The sequence below is a fragment of the Candidozyma pseudohaemuli genome, assembly GCF_003013735.1.
Source record: "Candidozyma pseudohaemuli strain B12108 chromosome Unknown scaffold00001, whole genome shotgun sequence".
In the NCBI taxonomy this organism is placed as follows: domain Eukaryota; kingdom Fungi; phylum Ascomycota; class Pichiomycetes; order Serinales; family Metschnikowiaceae; genus Candidozyma; species Candidozyma pseudohaemuli.
Genome location: NW_020194435.1, coordinates 593,182 through 615,279, shown reverse-complemented (window position 1 = coordinate 615,279; position 22,098 = coordinate 593,182). Strand labels below are relative to the sequence as shown.

The 22,098-nt window shown below is 45.6% G+C and overlaps 9 protein-coding genes across 9 annotated transcripts; 5 read left to right on the top strand and 4 right to left on the bottom strand.

The window, feature by feature from the left end:
* Positions 1-34: 34 nt before the first annotated feature.
* C7M61_000270 (protein-lysine N-methyltransferase) lies at positions 35-2,017 on the bottom strand (the record flags this gene model as incomplete). Its single annotated transcript, XM_024855722.1, has 1 exon — positions 35-2,017. The coding sequence occupies one exon, from the start codon at positions 2,015-2,017 to the stop codon at positions 35-37; it is 1,983 nt and encodes a 660-aa protein (XP_024715321.1).
* A 1,246-nt stretch (positions 2,018-3,263) lies between these two features.
* PAM16 (import motor complex subunit) lies at positions 3,264-3,635 on the top strand (the record flags this gene model as incomplete). Its single annotated transcript, XM_024855721.1, has 1 exon — positions 3,264-3,635. One exon carries the CDS (start codon positions 3,264-3,266, stop codon positions 3,633-3,635), a length of 372 nt encoding a protein of 123 aa, XP_024715320.1.
* A 1,067-nt stretch (positions 3,636-4,702) lies between these two features.
* SET3 (histone-binding protein) lies at positions 4,703-7,933 on the top strand (the record flags this gene model as incomplete). Its single annotated transcript, XM_024855720.1, has 1 exon — positions 4,703-7,933. One exon carries the CDS (start codon positions 4,703-4,705, stop codon positions 7,931-7,933), a length of 3,231 nt encoding a protein of 1,076 aa, XP_024715319.1.
* A 98-nt stretch (positions 7,934-8,031) lies between these two features.
* On the bottom strand, positions 8,032-13,742 carry C7M61_000267 (diacylglycerol kinase; the record flags this gene model as incomplete). The annotated part of the gene is made up of 2 exons (XM_024855719.1): positions 8,032-12,282; positions 12,843-13,742. 2 exons carry the CDS (start codon positions 13,740-13,742, stop codon positions 8,032-8,034), a joined length of 5,151 nt encoding a protein of 1,716 aa, XP_024715318.1.
* Positions 13,743-14,314: 572 nt separating this feature from the next.
* Positions 14,315-15,633, top strand: C7M61_000266 (uncharacterized protein; the record flags this gene model as incomplete). Its single annotated transcript, XM_024855718.1, has 3 exons — positions 14,315-14,393; positions 14,503-15,590; positions 15,622-15,633. 3 exons carry the CDS (start codon positions 14,315-14,317, stop codon positions 15,631-15,633), a joined length of 1,179 nt encoding a protein of 392 aa, XP_024715317.1.
* Positions 15,634-15,671: 38 nt separating this feature from the next.
* On the bottom strand, positions 15,672-16,601 carry C7M61_000265 (uncharacterized protein; the record flags this gene model as incomplete). Its single annotated transcript, XM_024855717.1, has 1 exon — positions 15,672-16,601. One exon carries the CDS (start codon positions 16,599-16,601, stop codon positions 15,672-15,674), a length of 930 nt encoding a protein of 309 aa, XP_024715316.1.
* Positions 16,602-16,696: 95 nt separating this feature from the next.
* C7M61_000264 (uncharacterized protein) lies at positions 16,697-18,106 on the top strand (the record flags this gene model as incomplete). Its single annotated transcript, XM_024855716.1, has 1 exon — positions 16,697-18,106. The coding sequence occupies one exon, from the start codon at positions 16,697-16,699 to the stop codon at positions 18,104-18,106; it is 1,410 nt and encodes a 469-aa protein (XP_024715315.1).
* Positions 18,107-18,136: 30 nt separating this feature from the next.
* Positions 18,137-19,843, bottom strand: C7M61_000263 (uncharacterized protein; the record flags this gene model as incomplete). Its single annotated transcript, XM_024855715.1, has 1 exon — positions 18,137-19,843. One exon carries the CDS (start codon positions 19,841-19,843, stop codon positions 18,137-18,139), a length of 1,707 nt encoding a protein of 568 aa, XP_024715314.1.
* Positions 19,844-20,277: 434 nt separating this feature from the next.
* Positions 20,278-22,056, top strand: C7M61_000262 (NAPDH-dependent diflavin reductase; the record flags this gene model as incomplete). Its single annotated transcript, XM_024855714.1, has 1 exon — positions 20,278-22,056. The coding sequence occupies one exon, from the start codon at positions 20,278-20,280 to the stop codon at positions 22,054-22,056; it is 1,779 nt and encodes a 592-aa protein (XP_024715313.1).
* Positions 22,057-22,098: the final 42 nt, after the last annotated feature.

Sequence of the window (22,098 nt, the reverse complement as noted above, 5' to 3'; positions counted from 1 at the left end):
ACGGCAAAATTCAAATTCTGAAATGTATATTTCGTTATTCTAATAATTGGAGAGCTTTGTTCAAGAGTGTTTTCTCTTCGCTCAACATGTATGCGATGGTCTCGGCACGGGGTCCCGATGCCTCGGTTGCCCTGTACCGTTGCAACCGACCCTCCACCCATCCTTTGAGTATGGTCTTTTCTGTCTTGGAGAGTTCGGGTTCCAACAAATATTTTGTAATTCTTCTAGCCATGCTTCGCTCACTTGGAGCCTGGCCAAGCTTGTGGTAGAATATTTTGAAAGGCATGGTGAAAAGGTGCAAAAGTGCCGTGGTCTGTTTGGTAGGGCATCCTGAGCGGTCGATCTTTGGCAGAAGTTGCCATGACTCTGGAGCTTCCTGTGATTCACATCTTTTCTTTCCGTTATCATCTCCACAGCAGCTGTCTTCGCAATTGCCTTCATTTTCTTTGCAGGCTGAATCCTCGCAGTGATCGTCGTTACACTTACCCTGGTCGTTGCAGTCGTTACAATCGTCATCTTGGCAGTCTCCACAGAGATCATTCACCATGTCAAATCCACCATTTTCGTACCAGTCAAGCTTCATGTCCATTTGCGCCTTGATCCGCTTATTGGCCTTCAGCTTTTTCAAGTAGGCAAACATTTGCACCGACAAAAGGCAGCTTGCATTTGGGTTCCCCTTGCTAATGAAACCGTAGCGCTGGAGAAGGAAAGGATTGCTAAGCTCGTTGCCATAGGTGTTGAAAAGCTCAAAGTTGTGTTCTTTAGATGGAAGTGCAGTGAGGACAATATCGCAGCACTTTGAGCTTTCTGAAAGCTCTTTCGCCAATTCCACTTTGGAATCATTATTCTCAATCTCTGGCAGCGTTTGTGCTGTATTAGTGTTGTCCTCATCTTCGTCTTCACTGAGTGAAAGTGTTGATACCTCCTCTTCCTCTTGATCGGTGTCTGCGTCGGAGTTTTCTAGTCTGTCTATATCTTCCATCAGAAGGGTCTGGATCTCCTCGGATTCATTCACCTCTTCCTCCTCCTCAATGCTCTCAGTTTCACTCATGGGCTCTTCCTCTGACTCGGAGTCCGATGAGAGTGGTATATCCTCCATCAAGTCCGAAACGTCGTCGCCAGGATGCATGTCAGCGTCGTTATCGTCTTGAACAATATTACCATCGCTGTCAAATTCTGCATCCTCCTCTTCGAGCACATCCTCCTCCTCGTCATCACTCTCTTCGTGTTCACAGCCAACTTCTCCACAGCGATCACACAAGTCCTCGTCATCATCGCAAAGGAAATGCACATTTTCTCGGGGAACTACCGAATCTTCCTCTTTTATTGGCAGCATGTGGTTGAAAAGGTCTGCGCCTGGAACTAACGAAAGTCCATGGAACTTGTCCACGGTGAAAGCTCTGGAAATCACAGCCTGGACGCATTTAGCAAAGTATCGAAGTTCAGCAGTATTCTCATCGACTTCCTGGCCTTCAATGCGTAAGGTGGGTGGGATCGCCACAACAGAGCTGTTGGTCTTTGCAAAATTGACACACTCTAGATAGAACTGGATGAGCTCTGAGGAATCGAGCATATTCAACATATCACATTCTGAATTAAACAAAGCTCCTTTGCTCTCTTTATCCCATAAGCACAATGGAAGATAATCGTCTCCCTCGTCTATTTCGAATGTATCGAGGTAGGGGAACCATGGAGACCTTTCACCCAATGAATGTTCATACAAAAAGGTCAACACTATAGCATGCATGCCCTGGGTCAAATCTATGGTTGCATCTGAGGGCTCATAGTCCATGAGAAGATTGCAAAGAAATGAATTCTTGGGGGATAATATAGACGACTTTGGAATCCGTAGTATCAAGGCATCACCACTTGGATCAGGCTGGTCCTTCAATTTCCAGAACACGCCTGTCCCTCCTATCAGAGACTTTTCCACATCCACCAAGTCAGAGTTCCAGAATGCATTGTCCTCGAGCCACGCTAATAGTCCCTCAAGCTTGGTGATACTGGTTGAGGACATGAAGAGCCTGTTGGTGTCCGATGAGCATCGTGGTGTGCAGATGTGGAAGTTGGATCAAGGACCGAATTCACGAAAAGTCACTTATAACAGGTTAAATCAAATTTGTTGACGCTTACTATGGAAAGCACCACACGTATGCTTGACGATTTGAAATCACTTATTCAGATTCTTTGCTCGACGGCTCTACGTAGTGAGGGGGGCGTTAGCCACTGACTTGAAACCACATCGACATGACGAATTCTCGTCGACCGTTATGAATAGAAAAAGATTAATGTGATCCTACATCAAGGACATATTTATCTATGATGCCCCATCGTTCTGGCCTCGGATGAACCGTGGTTGCATGCTATTTCGCAGCCAAGCTGAATCCTCTTAAGACACATCACCATGGGAAACTACGTGAAAAAGGAAACCCTGTTTATTTTTTTCACCAGCCTCTGAAGTGAATCAACTACAAGACCGTGGAAGGTATTGTAAAAAAGAGAACCCAGCTTTCTACTGTCAATGTGAAAATCTAGCTCAGAAGTGTCTGTCAGCAGTCATGGCAGAGTCCTAGCGATTTGAAAACGGCAAATCGCAATAATCATCAATTCATCTTTAAACTTTGAATGAATTCCAAATCTGACAATTCAAAGATGGACAAGCCAGACCTGGCACAGACGATGCAGCCTGCTCGCGGGGTTACCCGACCATAAAATCTTTCGCACTATATAAGACCCATCGCACCTGCCACCTAGATTTTGAAAAGTAACCATCAGTAGTGGTTATACTACTCTAATACAAGTATAACTTCGTGCTACGGCACACTACTATAGAGACCCCAGTGTTGCCCGAACTACGCCGCGTTAGCGATAGCGTGACCGGGGCTTCACGTTCAGCTAAGTGTTGGTTGACCCACCTAACAAATGGGTCACAATCAACACTCCGTTTCGGTCTTTTAGAGCTACGCATTCTAAGGTTTTATTAAGCTCTGGCAGATGCAACGACCATGTCGTTGACAGTTCCGTCAGATCAAAGCCTGGTGCTACATTTTTCAACATCCTCTCAAAGTTGAGCTTCCCAGTATTACGACTCACTTTAAGTCCAGATAATCTCCTCTTCCCGTAAAAACCCCACACTATTGAATTTGCCGAATATCCATTCAAAAACCGTTAAAACCAATCCGGTTGAAATCTGGTCACGTGATTTTCTTCGCCTCTTGGTTTACAATTTCTCGGTCAAAGATTTCTCCACCTACCTATCCCAAATGGCCCACAGGTTACTCGTCAACGTCATTTTCACAGGTGCCTCGGTATTCGGGCGTGCCTTCACGGAAGCATACAAGCAAGCTGCTAAGGCTAGTGCCTCTGCTGCCGCTACTGGTGCCACTAAGGCAAAATCCACAGGTGGAATCCCCATCGAAGAGGCCATGAAGATTTTGGATATCGAGAAGGAGGAGCTTTCTCTTGAAGAGATCGAAAAGAAGTATGAGTACCTTTTTGATGTGAACTCCAAGGAGAAGGGTAACTCATTTTTCCTTCAGTCGAAGGTGTACTATGCGTCAGATACTTTGCGTAAGGAGCTAGAGTATCTACAAAAGATGAGGGAGGCCAAGGAGGGCAAGGAGGAGGCGCTGTGAGCATGGCGGATGTTTTCGTATTTCTAGCATAATGGGTCTGTAAATAACAATGATAAACAGGGCTTGTGAGCCTTTCGATGACATGGATGTAGGCTCCGGCGGCAACTGGTGGGACGTAAGCTGACTCATTAGATTGAATGGACTATCAAGCTGAAGTTTTAGACCATTTTACCTTGGAATCCGAGAATAATAAAAACTTGGGTATTTCATAGAAGTACGATGGAGTCGAGCTTCAAAGCGTTGTCTTTGAATACTATACACATATGTGTTTTCTACGTTTTTTATTCTTTTTTATTTTGTAGTGTTTTCAAGTTATTTGACGGTTAAAGAAATTGAAAATGTCGAAGTTTAAGGTAAATTTACCGTGGTTCCGGTATTTCTTGATGGGGTATTCTATGTTATGTTTCTAGGATTTGCAGCATACTCCCAATATGCGCTTATACAGCGAATAAATCGTAAGAAGAAGCAAAAATACGTCAAAACAATGTACTTGCCATCGCTTTAGCTGTCTACGCGATGTCTACGCCGGGTATTTGATACATACACAAAAATAGCAAAATGAATGGAACGGCTGCGCCATAATGAATACATAGATGCATCATGCTTCGCTCACTCCCCTCCAAGACCGGTACCTGCTTTTAGACAGCAGATTATGCAATAAATAAATGGCGCCAGATTTCCAACTCTTCATAATAAGTCAACCAATCCACTTTCAAATTCTATGAATTTTTATTTACCGTTAGAAAATGTGTCACACGAACGATGTATCCATAAATAGTGCTCGGAGCTCGTATCCAGAAGTCTTCGCGAAGAGTATAGCGCCGTACGAGCGTTGACAAGAGCTAAGCGAGCGAAGTCACTCCATCTCAGTGGGAAACATGAGTCGATAAAACTTTAGGTTTTGAAAATGCTGGCCTTACTTGTATGTTTCTAAAAGAGGATACGAAAAATGTGTCGTATATGTGTGTTGTGCACGTGACCTCAAGCGTCAAGTCGCATAGCATAGCTTGCCTATATCCTAAACCTCGTATACTCGAAACACCACTTTCTTTACCAGACTCTTCCTCATGAACAAGGAAAAAGAGAAGGAGCAGCTTCTTCAGGATGCCTCCACGCTCCTCATGTTCGCCAACGTGGCCCGCCAGGGCCTGGGTCTGCCTGGTGATTCCCCCAACGAACACAAAACATCATCTCCTCAAGAAACCCACAGTGCCCCAGGCCAGCCACAGAGCGGTGGATCTAGTAAATCAGCAACCATGAAGAATCTGCCAGCTCTGATACATGCTGAATCTCCGTCTATTTCGCAGAACTCTCCTGGGCTGAAACCTACTCAACCGTCTTCAGCTCCACAGAGGTCTCCAGAACTGCGAACAGATCGTTCTCCACCGCAACTAAGACACGCTTCATGGAATGCTCCTATTGGTTCTCAGCCACATGTGCAGCCTGCCAGCGGATCGCTACCGCCGACTCTTCCTAGTCGAGGATACTTCCCGTATTCGTACCAAGGCAGCCCATATGCTCAGCTGCCGCCTCAACAGCTTCCACTGCTTAATCAGTCACCTCACTTACAGGAAAACAAAATTCCACCTATCGCTCCTATTCACCAATATCGCAAGGAAGAGGTGAAGCAGGAGCCAAAGGAGGAACCAGTGCAGAGTCCAAGAAGTGAACAGATGAAATCACCACAGAATCTACCTGCCCAGGGCAACTTCCAAACACATAGACGGTCTACCTCGGGCGGATTTGCAACTTCTCCCGGAGGAACGAAAGTCCCCTTGTCCAGAGGCATAAATGTCGAGACAGGCCAAAGAAATGTCGATAATGCTGTGATAGCCGCAGCTGCTTTGAGTGCTGCAGCAGACATTCCACTCCCTCTCAAACGAAAGGATGAGAAGCCCGACAATAAACAGAGCCAACAAAAGGAGGATTTGACCGAGCCCGAGGATGATAACAAAACAGACGATGAAACGATTCCAGAGAATACCCCTAGAACGGGTGCTTTGGCATCATTTCCCCCGCTTCAATCAAAGCCAAAAGAAAAAAGACCCCTTACACCGCCTTCACCTCAACAGGAGCCCCCAAAACCACTTGCACTTAATGATGGGACTCCTGAAAAGGTTAATTTGAAAGAGAACCCGCATGAAGAACAGACAGAAGAGGAAAAATCAACCACTGCCAATTATAGACCTCCTCCACTTCACCTTTACAAAGTCGACCCTGATTCAGGAATCATAGGTTGCATTTGCGGGATCGAAGAAGATGATGGATTCACGATTCAGTGCGATATCTGCTTCCGCTGGCAACATTGCTCTTGCATGGGCTACAGAACAAATGAAGAGGTTCCCGAAGACGAATACAAATGTTACTACTGCGACGAGCGGAAATGGAATAAGTTCAACCCAGACACTTGTCGCAAGGACACTTTAGCTCGACTTGAACTAGAGAGAGCGCCTGAACTGTCGAAGACACTTCCGGGCAAACGTAAAGCCTCAACTGGAAAGGAAGAAGACAAAAAGAAGAGGAAAACAGAAAGAGACACCAAACCCACCACAACTTCCCAGAATGACGCACGTCCTGGAAATACCAAGCGGAAGCTGTCTGGCAATTTGGCGGCAGCAAATACTACTCCTGCATCACCTGGTGTTCTGGATGTTCCATTGAAGAATAATGAGTTGCTTGAGGATGGCGTTACTGCAGAGACTTATCAAAGCGTTTACTATAAACTCAAAGACAATGATTACAAGACTCCTGTCGTGAGACAAAAATTGGAGGCGTTAGGTGCGGAATTTGAAAATAGCTCTCAGAGATCGCTGGCGATCGAGACAGTTCCATTGGCACTTTACAAGACTACGAAGTTTAGCAAGATCGTTCTACCCATTCATCAAAAGTATTTGCAAGAAAGAAATGAATTGCGCAAATCGAAGGGGTATAACAAGACCTCAATTCAGGTGAAGCCGTATAGTGAGAACCCAAAGCACAAATTCAATGGCGTGCAAAAAGTTGGTCTCTATATAACTGAGCGAGCTGCTACTCCAGGCGTGGACTCTACCATCCCTGCTGGAACATCTGTGATTGAGTATTTGGGTGAAGTCGACTTTTTCGATCTGTACAAGGCAAATCAGGCCAATCAGTATTCTGTTTGGGGAACCGTGAAGCCTAGGGTTGCAGTTGTGCCTTTGACTCTTTTCCAGAACCAACCTCCTGTGTCCGTTGTTTTAGATGCCCGATTTGTTGGAAACGAGTCTCGTTTCATTAGGAAGTCATGCCCATCGGCCGCTAATTGCGAGATAAAGCCTATCTATGTTCCTCAGACAAGAAGTTTTAAGTTTGTTGTCGTCACAACTAAGCCTATTTTACTCAAAGGTGAAGCAATGGAGGAAGAGTTACGAATTTCTTGGGAATGGGACCCACTTCATCCTATCAAACAGATGTACCCTCCAAATGACTCAGCTGATGTCAAGGACTGCAAGAAGTTTGAGGATTTCGACGAAGATCTGAAGTTCCTTTTGATTTCTTGTGTGGATGCGATCTTAAACTTCACAGAATGTGGTTGTAATACTGCTCCATCGACATCACAGTGCGCCATCTTTAAGATCAAGAAAGCAACTTCCTATTTGCTGAGATCGACGAGGAAAGCTACAGGCTTGTCAAGCGCATCATTGAGCAAATCCAAGGAGGTCTTGATGATGCCTCAACAAGCGAGGGAGTTTGTATCGTGGAAAGAGAGACTTGTTGAGAGGGATGGAAAGTTACACACAGCGCTTTTCTCCATCACCCCGTCAGATGAGTCCAGCGATGTCGTCAGTGACGAGGAACGTGTTGCTGACGGATCGACCACTCCAGGTGGATATCAGGCTGGTGAAGGAAACACTGAAACCTACGTCAAGGACAAATCTTCATTCTTCCGTGTTCCTTTCAAGAAGCAACTCATTTCTCGAGGTCAGGTTTTTGCGGGAAGTACATCTATATCTGCACCCGCTCAAGACCAGAACATCGCTGACAATTCAACTAACGAGAGGCCAAGGACTGTGGCAATCCCAATTGTCCCAGAGATACTTTCTCTGATCAGAGATACTGTTAACGAGACATTAAAACCATTAGCCAGGATCACTAGTGATGTGAAGATTGCTGTGGACACCACGAACGATAGAAAAGAAAGCAACGGAGGACAAGAGAAGGAGAATTTGCCGGTTGATACTCTTCCGACTCGCTCTGATGAAAGTGTCGAAACCGTTACGAAAGCGCCCGCGGTAGTGAAGAAGCTCTCATTCGCGGACTATAAGAAGAAAATGAAATAGTTGGACTTAAGACTATCTTGTATTATTAAACGTTATAGAAATCAATACATTCTATCCTTTTATATCTTCTAGTATTGATGTAATGATGCTGAGATGAATTAGCCTTTGTGGGCAAAATCATCTTTCGTAATGCTGGACTTTTCACACATCTGTTGGAAGATGCTATGCTTCAGGTTGAATAAGTTCCAAGGGGTGTCGAACTCCTTGATCTCACCCTTGTCCAATACCAAAATTCTATCGTAGTTCACGATCGTCTTCAATCTGTGAGCAATGCACAAGATTGTGCAATCAGTGAACTCCCTCTGGATAGTTTCCTGAATTTTGCTGTCAGTCTCATAGTCGACTGACGAGGTGGCCTCATCCAAGATCAAAATCTTGGAACCTCTGACCAATGCTCTAGCGAATGAAATAAGCTGCCTTTCACCCAAAGAGAAATTAGATCCGTTGTCCTCAACTTCTCTGTCCAAATGGAATTTGAAAAGATTATCGCTGCTTTTCGTCTGGTTCTTGATTGTGGAGAGCTTGGAGCTTTCAATGAGACCGGCTCTTCTCATAGCATCCCACAAATCATCGTCTGGACTTGCACCGAACGGATCCAAGTTCTTACGAATAGAACCTCTGAAAAGCACAGGATCCTGTGGAATAATGGAGAGCTTGGATCTTAAGTCACGAAGACCAAGTTTGCTGATGTCAACGCCATCAATCTCAATCATACCCTCATTCAACTCTGACAATCTGTACAACGCTGTCATGATGGACGATTTTCCGGCACCAGTTCTTCCACAGATTCCAATCTTTTCGAGGGGCTTGATGTCCATGTTGAGGGACTTCAACACGTTGGGCAAGCCTGGTCTGTATGCCAACGACGCGTTGACAAAACTGATGCTTCCCTGTTCAGGCCATGTAGCTGGAAGATTAGAGTTCTCGAAAGTGTAGGGCGCTTCCTGTTCCAAGTGGAATGCATATTCACAGATTCGCTCAACGGCGTTCATCTCATTCTCCACTTGGGTATAAGTTCTCACCAACATAGATAATTGACCAGCAATTTGCAAGACATAGGATAATAATAAACCTGTCGCAGCAGCGCCAATGTCAAAAACTCTGAAAATACAGAGGAAACAGATGATAATCGCAAACAACATGGCGATGATGTCCAAATGAATCGCCAACCAACGCTGATTCGCAATAGTCAAGTAATATGCCTCGTTCATGTTATCGATGAAAGTCGAGTTTTTCTTCTTAAAACGCTCCTGAGCATTATAAGCCTTAATGGTGTTCATTCCACTGAGAGTTTCATTGAAGTTGTTGTAAACAAACGATCTTTGCGTAGCTTCAAGTCTCTTTATCTCTCTGGCAGATGCTTGATAGAAGTTAGCAACGGAAACGAATATCATTCCCAAAAACGGAATGGCGATAGCAAACCATGGAAGATAGACCACACACAAGATAATGACACCAACGATGTTTGACAAGAAGTAGATCAACATTCTAATCTGGTTTCCAATTTCGTTGTCCAATGTATCCGTGTCCTTCGTGAATCTGTTGAGAATTCTTCCCATGGGGGTTGTGTCCATGAACGACATTGGGGCACGCAAAACTCTGCTAACTGCCTTTAAGTTCAAGACCTTTGCAGCCTCGTTAGTCATGTAGGCCACGATAACAAACTCTGAAGACAAGAAGATGAAGGCGAGCACAGTAAACATGACGTAAAATCCGATGTAAAAACCGTTGTCTTTTCCGTCGAATTTGAACTCTGACCAGAAAGTCAACCAGGTATTCGTGAACAATTGACAGAAAATGGCAAAGATAGTCAAGGTGATGACGATGGGCACACCCGAGTATAGCTTAAAAACACCTGAACCATACTTGACATAATTCTTGTAGACGACTCCCTTGATTCGATTGACAGCACGTCCTTCTTGAGACATGAGACGACCATCTTGTTGTTCATTAACATTGTAGTTGTGACGTTCTGCTTCCTCGTCTGGGACGGTACTCTGCTTTTGAGAAAGTTGACGTTGAATCATCTCGCGATCCTCCACTTCAGGATCCTCACCAAGCGCCTCCTCTGGCAGTGTTTCTTCCTCTTCTTCCTCGGCCGATTCAGAACTGAACTTCATTAAGTGGTCAAAACCTGGATTAGACTTCTTTAATTCGTCGAAAGTACCAATATCTACGGTACCATCTCCATTGAGAAAGACCACACGGTCAGCAGCGCCAATCAAAGACAACTGGTGAGTGGCCAAGATTCTTGTCTTGTCCTTCAATAGCCCCAAAATACAGTTGTTCATAATGTGCTTACCGACACGAGCATCCACAGCACTCAAAACATCATCCAAAAGAACGATGTCCCTGTTCGCATAAACAGCTCTAGCCAAATTGATTCTCGCCTTCTGCCCTCCAGACAAGTTGATACCTCTTTCACCAATTTCAGTTTTATCACCAGCAGGCAAGATTTCTAAGTCACTCTCGAGAGAGCATGCAAAAAGGATTGAGTCATATTTCTCTTGATCAAACTCCTCACCGAACAAAATGTTCTCTCTGACGGTAGCGTTCTGGATCCATGGAGTTTCACAAAGCAAAAGACTTCCGTTCACATCAACAGAACCGCTAACACGTTTCATGAAGCCAGCAAGAGCATTCAACAAGGAAGTTTTTCCTGAGCCGATAAGTCCGGTAATGACGATAAACTCATTCTTCTGAACATCAAGATTGATGTTGCTCAAACCCGAAAAAATAGTGGCTTCCATAGTGGAGTCACCAGTGGAATATGTGGTAAGTTTGGGCTCGACTTCAGACTCCTTTGCAGTATTAGTTGACAGCGACAGCTTGTTATCCGCCTGTAGTTCCTCGATCGTGCCCTTTTCATTTTTCGAATCTTTTTTGGATTCGGGGTTCTTCTCATCATTCTCCTCTTCGTCATCATCATTTTGATCAAATGTCTCCCACTCAAAACAAGCCCCTTTCAAAGAAATTGCGAGGTTCTGGTAGTCCATTTCATCCTGAACATCTGGTGGGGCATAGATAGCAGTAGCATTTGCATCAACTTCTTCGGCGGACAAGAACTGGGCGGCTCTAAAGATACCGACAAGGGCATCAGAGCCAGTGGCCAACGCAAGTGGTAACATGATAACTTGCTGGGCCAAGGAGTTGAACAATGAGATGGATGAGAACAAACTGGCGGGATCCTTAGTGGAGCCGGCAGTGGCATATAACACCAAGAAAGATGCCATGGATGCAAATAATGTGAGACACATTGCCAGTGAAAGGATAATGTTTCTGCCAACCTGCATTTTGTAGATTATATTCATTTCCTTGGAACGGTTTTCACCAATAACATCATTGTAAGGCTCTTCCCATGAGTAGAATTTTATGATTTTGAGGTTGTTGAGCACTTCCTTGATGTAATTGATTCTGGCATCGGTGTACTTGTTGGCCTTCTTTCTGTACTGGAAAAGCTTACCAGTCAACACCATGATGGCAAACAAAAAGACAAACACAAGGCCGATACCCACCAAAGCGGGAGCTCCAATATTCCAGATTAAAATACCAATGGCAACTGCAGTAGGAACGGGAAACGAAACGAGGAAAGGCTGAAAGCCCAATGCGAAATCAATACGGGCCAAATCCGTGCCCATCATGGATGTAATTTTTGAACCGGGGTAATCGTGTCTGGCACGGTCACTCAAACGGAAAGACTTGTCAAGGAATGCTTTTGTTAACACACCCTTCACCTGGGCGCCTGTGAGCATGGCATTCTGGAAGCCATGGTTGATCAAGATACCGATAAGAAGCACCATGAAGGATGCACCCAACGCGTAACCAACACCCTTACCAACCTGGGTATCAAGGCCTAATGCGTGTTTTTCGACAAACTGGATAAGACGTTTGGAAAGCAAAGGATTCGTCACAGAGGCGGTATTGGCCAAGGTATTGTACAAGCATGCAAGACCGTATTGCCACTTGAAAGTCTCAAGAATTGCCCAAGCACAGAGCATTTTGGGAGGCTGATGGTCAGCAAGATCCTCTTCTGCTGGTACAGAGCTCGTTTCTGGTGTCTCACCTCTGGCCTTGCACTTGGCTGCGATGTGCTTTCTGCGACTATTACTAAGGCGGCGTTCGAAAATACCTTCGAAGCGAGCGGTCATAGCAGCCACTTCATTCTCGTCATTAAGTCTGTACAAATCTTGAGTTTGCAAAGTACGCTTGTACCCAGTGCTCATCACCGGGTGTAGCCACCAGAAGAAGACTGCTGAGATAAAGTTTGGTCTCTTTGGATAAACGATACGCTCATCTTCGTAAGGAATGGGCGGAACCTTTTTGGATAGGAAGGGCGTCAAAAGCCGCTTCTGTCGGGGTTGTTCCATATTAATGCTGAATCAGGAGAAACGGAATCAGTCTGCTTAAGTAGTTGCACGGAGAAGAAGCGGAGGTGCGGATATGCACGGAGTATACCAGTACGGTTGAAAGAGTGCACGCAGCCTAAGACAGTGGAAAAAGTTGCAGCCAACCGAGTAAACGGCTGGGGAGGGCGTTAAATAGTTAGAGAGCCAAGTCACGAGGCCATGAAGGGAAAAATTGAATGATAAGTTTAAGATAATAAGAAGGTTTGGGAAAGTTGTACGCAAATAAAGAAAAAAAGCATGACTAGTGGGATTAGTAATTAATGCTGGGCTTGCCAGGGGTTTTTTCTCCCCAGCCCTAAGTTGCCTTTGCTGTTGCCACTTCGCGAAGGTCTCGGTGATTGCGGCGAAAGTGGTGGAAACTCGGCCTCTCGGTGATCGGATGCGGAAAGATTGAGAACACAAAATGGTCCGGCCAGGGCAATCACACTCTATTCTCAGGGGGGCCGAGCTTATCTAGAAATTGCTAAGCGACAGCGAAGCATCTAAAGGTGGGTTGCCCAGACAAGCACGTACAAGAGAATTGCACTCATGACGGGGATGATGAAATTGTCGTCGATGCCGCCGATATCTGATGCCTCCAGGATCGATGCAGCCAAACCGGTGGCGATGGCGTACACATGCAAGCTCATTTTGGAGGTCTCTTCTGTCCAAAAAATCATGCCTGGCTTGTTAACGTGTGCATATGCCACACAGAAGTATCCGTAGAACAAGTAGCACAGGAAAACACCGGTAGCAAAACTGGCCAAGCATCCAGCCAATGACTTGCCAGGCATAACTTTGGGGGTGTATTTGCCCCAAAGGCGTCCGACAGTCAGAGCAGCGGTGTCAGCCCAACTCAACAAGAGAACAGCCATAACGGCAATGTCTTTGGGAGCAGACGTGAAAACAAGCAGCACGCCCAAGGCGTAGAAAAGCGTGCCGTTGTAACCGTTGATCTCGCTTTGTCTCAGGATAAGACCAAACACGCGAGTCATCACCTTGTTGACCTCAGGGTTGTGGAGACGAACATAGTCATTGATGAAAAGAACGGCCGTCAAGAAAACCAAAGGCCAGAGAATCTGGTTCATGGTGGCACCAAGCGTGTAGAGCCAGAGCGAGAATGGCCCGATCAGCAGGTGCAACAACTTCCGGGGCACTTCGTGTCTGATGGCCCATTCTTTCCAGGTTTCCTTTTGAGCTGGAGTGGAAAGGTTCTTGATATCGCCGTTGCCGCCTTTGGTTTCAACGGAGTCATCGTCGCTTAGCAGCACGTTGCTGATCACTGAAATCAGGTCCTCAGAATCGCTCACCTCGGTGGGCTCATCCACAAAAGTAGGGTCCTCTTCTTCGTTATAGTTATCAAATGACGCATTGACGAGCCTCTTGCGGGCTATGGGTGTCGTGGGTATCACTGGAACAGACATCCTAGGAAATAGATGATGTTTGTTTGGGCCTGTTTATTGTGCGATGCGATGCGTGGGTCAGCGATATGGCAATTGATGATTTGCTAGTGGATGGAAAAATGTATTGTTGCTATCCTAGTAAAATAAATGTGTTTGATCCGTGGCGTTGTTTTTTCTGTGGAGTACCGCTGCTGTCAAATCGGCGGGCTATGTAGGCTTTGTGGGAGATACCCGCTTTATATACTGTCTTCTCGGAGTTGTTCCTCGGTCCAGCTCCGCCAAGCCAGAACAGCGAACGATTTGTTGGGTTTGACCACAAAGGCGTTCTAATTTGACACAACCGTTTATTTAAGACAAAGAAAAACACGGTTCTGGTCTATTTTTCTGGATCGACAACGGACTTCTGTAGGACGATTAGTCGGCCAAATAAGCCTCCTCAGATAATGATCTCACAGCATTCGGCACGCCATTGTACCAAGAATGGCAATTAATCGGTGGACAATTGGACATTTGTTCTCTAGCTTATTGAACGCCCTTTGAAAACTCGTTGAGATACTTTTCCGGTAAAGTCGTAGATTACGCGTTTCACAACCATGTCTGGTTTGCAGCCATTGTACAATAACCATGCTTCTTATCCGTTGCTTCCTCCCGATATGTTTGTTACCCATATCAGTAGCAGTGAACTCCAATGAGGCCTTAGAACGATTCCAGGAACATCTCCGATTGTTCCGGGGCGTTTTGGGTGCAAAAAACGAAACCCACCTTGCTCTACTAAGACAAGTTCTTTCCAATACGCCAACGCAAGACAAAGCGGTACCGTCAATTACGAACGATGTTGACCAAATCTTTTCGATACTACCGGTCGGAGAATTGCCGCCTGTTTCGAGAACCGAGACTGCAACTGTGACGGTCACCTCAGTGACTACACCAGAGCCAACTGAACCATCCTTGCTCGAGGAGATCTTCCAGAGCCTCTTACAAAAGCATTTAGAATCTTTATCAATGGAAGCAAAACATGCCACAGTCAGTGCCAGTTCAGAACAACAAAGCTCTGCTGAAACAGAGTCAGTGCAATTGAGCTCAGAGGTTGGACTAGACTATCCTGCTTTCACAACAGCAGCATCAGCATGGGCGGCAGAAAGTGACGCTGATAAGTTGAATATGTCACCGACGCAAGACGTGGAGTCGATCGCAACGGAAACTCACGATTCAACTATCCTTCAAGAGCAGCCGAGGGGCGGAAGAAAGAAGCAACTCATCAATCACAAGAGCTCGAATAAAATCGAGATCTTGCCGCAATTCAGACATCACGATAAGGCGCCTGTGGTGGTTGGAAGAGCGTATGGGAAACCCAAGACAGCTTGGTATGGTGATTATGCGAGGACCCATACACAAGGTACTTCATCTGTGGCGGTGGATTTGGATCCTGAAATAACTACCGATTCCGAATTAAGTTCGATTGAGACCTCTTTGGTAACGGAGGTATCGGCCCTGACGGGACCGACCGTCGATATTGATGATGGGGGATCCATAAGCGGTAAATCCCACATGGAGATGGAAAATACAAAATCGTCTGATCAGGAGCGAACTGAAACTCCAAACAAGTCCACTGCAACTGAAATTGGTATGTACCCCACACCCACAACGCAGATAGACGAGGAGGTCCAGTCTTACGAAGCCACAATCGAGGCTGTTCCATCTAGACGACGACCGCCTGCCAGAGGTGTGGCCGCAGATCTGAAAATCTCTTCACGAGGCTCAATTGGTGTCGATCAGATCTCTTATGCCACCGCTGCACCTCGAACTCCAGAGTACATCAAGTCGACCAGAGACAAACGCAAAAAGACCAAGACCGCCAACATTTACGACGTGTTCTCAAACATGGCATCGCACCTGCCAGCATACTCCCTGACCACTGCAATCATCGTGTTCACTTTCTTTTTTGTCTTTTTATAGATGCTCGCCCTCCAACTTCTGTATCACCTTACGAGCCACATCCACGTACGGCTCCAGGATAGCATCATTTGGGTGCAGCACAACAACTGGCTTACCAGAGTCTGATTGTGTGCAAATGATCTCGTTGAGTGGGATGTCGGCTAAAACATCTAGTCCATTCTTTTCAGCTTCTCTGGCTGCACCATCGGTACCAAAGACATGGGATTCATGTTTGCAATTGGGGCACAAGAAGAAACTCATATTTTGCACCAAGCCAAGCACAGGTGTATTGACCTTGTTGAACATCGCCATACCCTTCACTGCGTCTATAAGCGCTATGTCCTGGGGAGTCGATACAATGACAGCCCCGTCGACTTTCAACTGCTGTGTAACACTCAATTGGGTATCACCGGTTCCGGGAGGCATGTCAATGACCAAGTAGTCAAGTGCTGGCCACTCGACCTCGAACATCAATTGTTGTAGTGCTTTCATCACCATAAGGCCTCTCCATACCACTGCATTCTCAGGAGGCACTAAGTAGCCCATTGACATGGACGGTAGGCCATAGTTAGTCATTGGAAGTAATTTGCCCAGTTCAGATAGTCTAGGCTCGCCATCTAGCTTAAGCAACTTGGGGATCGATGGTCCGAAGATATCCACATCAAGTATGCCTGTGTTCTTGCCCAACTTCTGGAGCCCCAACGCGGTATTCACAGCCACCGTAGACTTTCCAACGCCTCCTTTGCCTGAGGCTACTAAAATCGTTCTTTTCACGTTCGGGATTCTTTGCTTTATCGGAAGTCCCTTAGACATCCGGGGCATCTGAGGAGCATTCTTATCTTTTGGAAGGCCAAGAGGGTTTTCATGGCGCAAAGGCTGCGACAGGGCAATGCTTCTTGAAATAAATTGTGGCCGAATGAACCTTGTAGTTTTTGTTCCAATCATGGTATTCTTTGAATCTGAGTTGATGTGGATTAGTGATGGGTGCGAAGAGATGCGAAGATCAATATACCCCAGCTTTTCATCTAACACGACGGACTATGTTCCGTCCGACCATATATGCATTATCCACGAAGCCTGGGAGGGCAGCAATCGGAGTTATCCGAGTCCTGGGTCCACATTCGCTGTACATCTACAATCAGCTTACTGTTACCAAGAAACAGCCTCTACCTCAGAAGACGAGTGTACGCAAGTTGTATGAACCAGGCACAAAGCTGCTACTAGATGAGGCACTCACGGTCTTTTTCAAGGCACCAAAAACTTATACTGGGGAGGATTTGTTAGAGCTCCATGTACATGGCGGTACGGCTATTGTTCAATCTGTATTGGAGTCCATCAAGAATCTACATAGTCCTGAAAAGGGCATCGAAATACGACACGCCGAGAATGGCGAGTTTTCACATAGGGCTTTCTTGAATGGAAGGTTCGATCTTACAGAAATTGAAGGAATCAGAGAAATGATAGATGCAGAGACCGAGACACAGAGGAAGGCTGCCTTGGCCTCGCTTACAGGTGATACCAAGAAGACTGTCACTGGTTGGAGGACAGAAATTGTAAATAACGTCGCTCTTCTAACCACTGTGGTTGACTTCGGTGAAGAACATGATCTCGAAGAAACAAGACACTTGTTTGAGCAGGTGGACCACAACATTGATGTACTCAAGTCCCGAATCCAGGATTACCTACATAGGGTTAAGCAGTCTGATGTTTTACTCAAGGGGATCAAGGTGAGTCTTCTAGGGCCAGTGAACGCTGGCAAACTGTCTTTGTTAAACTACCTAGCCAATCGAGAAACAGCCATTGTTAGCGATATTGCGGGAACCACCAGAGATGTTATAGATGTGCCGCTTGATATCAATGGCTATAAGGTTGTTGTTGGTGACACTGCTGGAATAAGGTCATTGAAGGATGCTGACTCTATAGAAGCAGAGGGTATTAGAAGGGCTAAGAAGAGGGCTTTGGCTGGCGATATAGTTTTGGCTGTGGTCCCTGTGAACGAGCCGATTGAAGATTCTTTGGTGGAAAACATACAACTCTTGAAGGATGCCAAGCAAGAGATAGTGGTCGTTCTCAACAAATCTGACCTCACTGACAAGGTCAGTGTATCGTTATTTTCGAAGCAACTCGGTCTACCACAAGAGGCATTCCATGTGGTATCTTGCAAGACAGGGATCGGCATGAAGGAACTTCAACAGGCACTTACCGATAGATTCAAACTGGTAACCACATCCGAGCCTGTGCTTCTTACGGGCCGTACTCAAGACCTTCTTGAGAACGACGTTCTATTCGGTCTAGAAGAGTTCAAAAGATGGAAAGAGGAAGACGACATCATTCTTGCGTTGGAGAGCTTGAGAATATCTGCTGAGGGTATTGGCAAAATTACAGGAGACGCTGTCGGTGTTGAAGAGATTTTGGGCGTCGTATTTCTGAGTTTCTGTATTGGAAAATAGTGTGGTGATATAATACAAAGGTGGCGTCTTTTATGGGTTGTGGCAGTTCACCATGAGCTGGAACTTTTCCACCTCCCAGTTGAGTTTTATCTGCTGTAGTTGGTGTCTAGTGTGACGAGACCCTAGGTCATTTTCTGGCTCAGGTTCATCTTTACGAAGACTCTTAGCCAAGTTGGGTGAAAGGCGCAATTCAAAGTTGATGATATTGAGGCCGTAACTCAACTTCAACTCGAATTGAAGGCCTAAAAGAGACTTGGCATCATTAAGCGGGTCCTCTTCCTCATATATTTCGCAGCCAGATACCTTGTCGTCATTTATGAAGAGAGCAACCAGGAAGTCCTCCTCGGCGTTTCCTTTAAGAATACCTTGACCACCTACGAGGTCCTTCTTTTTCAAGTTGTAGATGAACTCATGTAAACTGACCTTGAGGGAAATGAAAGAAGAAGCCTCAGCAGGTAGATTGATTGTGTATGCTTTGGTGGAGTAACCGATAGGACCGAACTTGTATTGAAACAAAGTGGCAGCGTTCAACACGGACACATCGGGGAACATGTCTCTTTTGTAGTTCTGGGCTGGTGTGATAAGCGCTGGTCCCTGTTGAGCAAGGGAAGTAGCAATCTGTTGTGTGGCTGAATGCGAGGAGGAGAAGGTTGCACCTCTGATGAACACTTCGTCACTGGAAGGGGTGATTGGGGTCTTGCCCATGACATTGGACTCTGTAGCATCAAGCTTGTGTTTGGCATCTTCATCCTCATCCTCACCCTCTTCGGTATCGGAATCCTCCTGCTTAATTCCAGTGTCACCATCTGCTGCTCTGCGGGCATCTTCCTCTTCCTGAAGCACCTTCTTTGACTTTCTGCCTCTCTTTTTCTTTTGTGGTTGGGGAGTTTCGGACTTCAAGTTCAACTTGAGCTTCATTGGCTCCTTAGGTGCTTTCACCTTCAATTTGAGCTTTGACTGAGGAATAGCTTCTTGTTTCAAGGAGTCGAACTTCTCCTCAAACACCTCTCTCAACTTACGTGCATCCTCGTAAATCAAGGAAGATGGGTCATTGAAAGTTTGGGCATTGGTGAAGATGAGCACGGTAGCGTCGTAGAATGCCTGCAAATTGTCCTCAAGAGACTTGTCCTCGTCAAACAAGCCATTTGTGAGCAGATTCTTGACATCCAGGAAAGAAGTGGGCTGCTCAATTAATTTGTAGTAGTCAGGGTACTCGTCAGAATCGACAACTTCCATGAACGGTCCGCTGAGCACACCATCTTCTGGAAACTCATGGGCAATGACTTCTTCCAAGATATCGTCAGCAATCTTTGGCAAGTCAGCAACTGTGATAGAGCTCAGTGACTCTGTAAACTGATCAGCACGCGATGTCACGTACTCTAAGAGCTTCTTGGCATCCACCACAATCCATGACTCTGGGTCGTTATATTTCAGCGCATTCTCATACATAAGATTGAAGTCCAGCACAAAGTCTTGAGCGTTCTCATAGGTGCCTCTTGCCACCTTCTTGTTGATTTCATTCAATGAGATAGGTTCGTCGATGAGCGTGTAGTAGTCCGGGTACAATTTCTTTGATGGAAGCTTGACAAAAGCTGTCACCAAAGCACGTTCACCATTATCGTCCTGTAAGCCTTCGATTTCTTCTAATACAGATTTAAAAAAATCTTCAGCCGACTGACCTTTATGTCTTTTAGGCGCGCCGTGATCTCCAGCAGCGGCTCTCTTAACCCGAGGCATGGTTTATAGTAGTAGTAGTAGGTGAGCATTTGTTGATTTTGACCGCCGCAATGTATGCAGGTGCTGCAAAATCAAGACACTAAATAGCATCAAGAAGCCTTTACAGGAGTCAAGGTAATTTACTTCTAGATAAAAACTGATTATTTTTCTACTCATCAAGCTAACTTTTCCTCAAATACGTCAAAATGACTTCTTTGTCGTGATTTCACGTGAGATATCTGGAATTTTAGCTATACAGTGGTAGTTGTGTAGTTTTATAATTCAATTCCTATCAATTTCTGTTCTTTTCACAGAGCTGTTAACAAAAAGTTTCTTACAATGTCTTTGAACGTAAATTACAGGAGTATACGGGCTTAAGAGTTACGGTGGTGTAAGGGTCTTCCAGGGCTACAGAAGCGCTAGGCGGCTTAAGGTGATGAACCGAAATACCATTCATGACTGCTGCCCCACAAGTCAATAGTGTGGCTATTTTATATGGCAGCGAGTCTGGAAATGCACAAGACTACGCCTACTTCCTAGCTCAAAAGTTACGTTACAACTCCTTGAAGCCCATCGTATCCTCCCTTGATTCGTTCCCACTCAAGAGTCTAGTGACTGATGTTCAGTACCTTATTGTTGTATGCTCCACCACAGGCCAGGGCGAGGTACCTCGAAATGCAAAGAAGTTCATTAAGTTCTTGTTGAAGAAGAAACTACCCGACGATCTTCTAAATCACATCAAGTTCACCACTTTTGGAGTCGGTGACTCGTCTTACCCAAAGTTCAACTACGCGATCAAGAAGATCCACATTAGACTTCGGCAACTTGGTTGTAAGGAGCTTTGCCCAAGATGTGAGAGCGATGAACAGTCACCTGAAGGCGTTGATGGTTACTACGCGGAATGGGAAACCTCAGTCATTGATGCCCTTCAGAAAGAGTTCACCAATATTTTTACGATAGACGACCATGTTCTTCTTCCCCCTGTTTTCGGATTGACAGTTAGGGATGGCCCAAATATTCTGGCTGACTCTGATTTGACTACAAGCAGAAAGGCCAAGGGGTTATCTATGGGAACTATCGTAAAGAACGAGCGTAAAACAGCAGAGGGCCATTTCCAAGATGTGAGACATGTGGTTGTGGAGGATAAGGCTCACAATCTTTCCTATATCCCTGGTGACACTCTCGCTTTGTATCCACCTAACGATGACAGAAGCGTGGATTTGCTCTTGGAGCTGCAGCCTCACTGGCTTCCATTGGCTGATAAACCACTAGATTTCAAGGCTGCTCCAGACGTTGAAGGAGGTTTCATTGATGAAAGTCAACTCACTTTGAGGAATTTAATCAAATATCATTTGGATATTATGTCGATTCCAAGGCGATCCTTCTTCGCTCTCTTGCACCATTTTGTGGACACACTGACTGAGGAGGGAGAAAGAGAAAAGGAAAAACTTCACGAGTTCAGCACGTTGGCCGAGGCAGAAGATCTCTACAACTATGCGAATCGTCCAAGAAGACTGATTCTCGAGACTATCATGGAGTTCGAGAAGAATCTCAAAATTCCGTTGGAGTATGTGCTTGACTTGTTCCCACTCATCAAGGTCAGGCTTTTCCTGATTGCCTCTAAATCTTCATCTGACACTGTTGAGATTATTGCGGGCATCGTTGAATACAAAACAATTCTCAGAAGAATCAGACGTGGACTATGCACCAAATGGATCAAGCAGTTACAAGAAGGAGAATCGGTTGTCTTTTCGATTCATAAATCCAATCTCAACTTCAGTCTTCCTGACAAGCCAAACCCCCCTGTTGTCATGATCTCGCCCGGCACTGGTGTTGCCCCAATGAAGTCACTCATAGAGCAGGAAGCAGGTAAGCGGGAGCTCCATCTCTTCTACGGTTGCCGGTATTCGACCAAAGATTACCTCTTCCAGGAGTTATGGGAGGATTTAGAAGCAAAGGGACAGCTTCACATGTATCCGTGCTTCTCGAGAGATCCAGTATCAAAAATCAGATACGTCCAAGACAGGCTTTTCGTGGAGCAGCAAACGGTTGCAAAATTGATTCTTGAAGAGAATGCTATTGTATTCGTGTGTGGCTCCAGTGGAAACATGCCACGCCAGGTCAGAGTCACTCTCGTCGAGATTTTGAAAAAATCGGGACTTGAAGAAGCCGAAGCTGACAAGTACCTCTATAACATGGAGGACTCTGGCCGATACATTCAAGAGACTTGGTAACCAATCCTGGATAGCCTTGCATACATAAAACCGCACCCGCAT